The 2,918-nt window shown below is 35.6% G+C and overlaps 1 protein-coding gene across 1 annotated transcript; it reads left to right on the forward strand.

Moving 5' to 3' along the window:
- Positions 1-1,543: 1,543 nt before the first annotated feature.
- On the forward strand, positions 1,544-1,732 carry Smp_193560 (hypothetical protein; the record flags this gene model as incomplete). Its single annotated transcript, XM_018792313.1, has 1 exon — positions 1,544-1,732. The coding sequence occupies one exon, from the start codon at positions 1,544-1,546 to the stop codon at positions 1,730-1,732; it is 189 nt and encodes a 62-aa protein (XP_018644615.1).
- Between the last annotated feature and the right edge of the window lie 1,186 nt (positions 1,733-2,918).

Genomic DNA, 2,918 nt, shown 5'->3' on the forward strand with positions numbered 1-2,918 from the left:
AAGGTAGAAAAGATAAAAGACGCAAAGGCAAAGCGACACAAACTTCGAGAGTAATGAGTCGCAAGAGAATCACGGTAACTCAATTCCAGGTGGATCCGAGGAAAAGGTCTTATACAACAGACTTTAAAGGGGGGAGGTGTGAGGATGGTCCACAGGTGAAGTCGAGGAAGCTGTAGGAAGCCCAGAAGGAGCCCAACATGTTCCATCCAATCAGCTTTTGGAAGAACATTCCAGAATTGCCACGTGGAGCTTCCCTATTGGACAATGCTGATAACTCCCTATCTGCGGATTGGATAACTATAATGATGATTTTTTTTCTACTACAAACTATAAATACCTGACAATTTTGTACCATAATCGACACTGTCTGGAATAACATTCCTTCTACTTGTCTTCTGTCTTTTGATTCGTGACTTGGGAGGGTTCCAGCGTTCGACTGCTCAAGTATTGTGCGATAGACTAAGAATTCTAAGTTCCAGATACAACAGTAATGAAGGAACTGTAAACAGATTAATGGTTATAAAGAAAGATATGGATTAAAATCAGTCATCGAAGAAAAATGACAATGATGTAATCAAACTTCATAAAGGTTTGAAAGGAGAGTTTACATCCGATTAAAAGAACAAATTCCAAAAGGTCTAAAGTCAAATGAATTAAAAGCATTCAGCAGTGCCATCTCGAGAAATCTTCTTGACATCAATTGAATACATTGAAGTCGCTCTAGATGATTAATAAATAATCGAACTCCAATCTTATGAAATTTGTCGAAGCAATAGCAATCAAACGTCTAAAACCAGATCTGTATCCAAAATGAAATAGTAATAAATTTTTCTTTCCCTTAGTAACATTACAACCTTTTTATTACATCATTCATTATTTCAACTCTTTCTAAAGTTTGATTACATCGTTGTTATTAACCGAATACATGGACAGAATATATACGAAGTAACCAAGACTATATTTCATTAAAATCAATATCATTCGATCATTATAGAGTCATACTGTGGGCACAAAAAGATATCATAAATTCATTTAGTAATGTTCGTTTGAATCAGAACTCAGTGGCTGAGTGGATAACACAATGGCATTTGAAGCGAAGGCACTGGGTTCGAGTCCCAGAGTGAACATCAACTGTGAGATGCAGGTACATCCAGCTGACGAGTCCCAAATAAGACGAAACGCGCGTCAAACTGGATTCCACTGCTAGCCACTATCCAAAAGATATCATAGTTTACTTAGTTTATTGCTCAATGATATAAACCGTAAAAATCCAACTTGTTTTTCTTACTCTCTCTCTAATTTTTAATTCTATTTTTTTTATGTTTGTTCCTTTCTACTCCCCCTCCGCCCCCCACCGACACATACCCCATGTGAATAGATCGCTTTAGTTAGTGAATTAGCTAAAGAAGAACGTTTAGATTTAGATTCAACACAACCTGGTACAAGTCAATCCAAAGTAGTTCCAACTACAAAATATCAAATTGAAATAAAACAAGCTGAATTTATTCAATTATATAAACGTGTTAATCGTATTGAAAATGGTATGGGACAAGTTATTGGACATATTGAAGATGTATTAAAATCTTTAGCAACATTAGAAAAAATCAAAGTTATACGACGTGAAACAATGACACAATTTTTACAAACTATTATCTCAGTAAGCATGAATAATAATAATGATACTATTACTATTACTATTATTATAACTCTACCCGTTCAATATTCAATATAAACACAAGAACACTTATTTGTTTAAATGGTGAAAGTAAACAATTAAATTCATTTAGTATTGTTTGTTTGAATCTTCCCATCGATGTGTTAGGACTGCAACTGGTCAGTCTTTTATTGGCATATGTGCATATTGTGCGTATTGCCTCGATATAGCCTTAATTCACAAGCATTGTAAGCAAAGATGGATAATAGCTAGCAGTGGAATCCAGTTTGACGCGCGTTTCGTCCTTTTTTGGGACTCGTCAGCTGGAGGCTATTAGGACTCAGTAGTTAAGTGGATAACGCGATGGCGTTTGAGGTGGACGGTACTGGGTTCGAATCCCAGAGTGAACATCAACTCTGTGATGCAGGTACATCCAACTTGGACTTGACGTGCGTCCTGGATTCCACTGCTAGCCACTATCCATTTTTGCTTGAAAAGTACACACTTCATCGATGATAATTGAACTTACTTAAAGTGACGTTCACAAAGTATGGTCAGTTTTTAATTAGTCAGGATCCAAGTAATTTAAATGTAAAATGTATTGTTTATATACTGAAAGGAAGTTTGATGTTATGATCTGTGATTTCGAGTCTGAGTTAGATGTTAGGTTTACATAAATAAGAATTGTAACCATATGAATAAATACTGACGGAGTTAAGATGGTGGTTGGAGGTGGTCAACAGGAAAACCTGGACCCGGGTTTCGTGTTACTTGGCAATTGAAGTGATTATGTTAAAATAACTTTCAGTTTGGCTGAAAATGGTTTGGTAGTGATCTGAGATTATGTCTTTGGGTTCTTTCGTTACTAAGGATTTCTTTCATTCTGAATCATCATTCTGATAAACATCAATGGGAATATTCGAGCAAACAAAACTAAGTAAATTTAAACTTCACCCCATTGCACAAACAAGTAGCTAACAGAACTCAATAGCTAAGTGGATAATGCGATGGCGTTTGAAGCGCTTTTGAATTAAGGCAATATCGAGACAATCCACACAGTGTTAAACATCAATGCAAAGATTTAAGTAAATAATATCAAGTGAATTTTGATAAATTGTTTACATATTTGTCACTTTTTGAACGTACAGAACAATCGGGACCTACAGTAACTTCTAAATAACGAATGATTGGTAGTCTTATAATATGATCACGATCCAGTGTGAACTCATTAGACCCGAATATGAACACAGATCACTTCAACGAT

This window comes from Schistosoma mansoni, assembly GCF_000237925.1.
Source record: "Schistosoma mansoni, WGS project CABG00000000 data, supercontig 0378, strain Puerto Rico, whole genome shotgun sequence".
Classification (NCBI taxonomy): domain Eukaryota; kingdom Metazoa; phylum Platyhelminthes; class Trematoda; order Strigeidida; family Schistosomatidae; genus Schistosoma; species Schistosoma mansoni.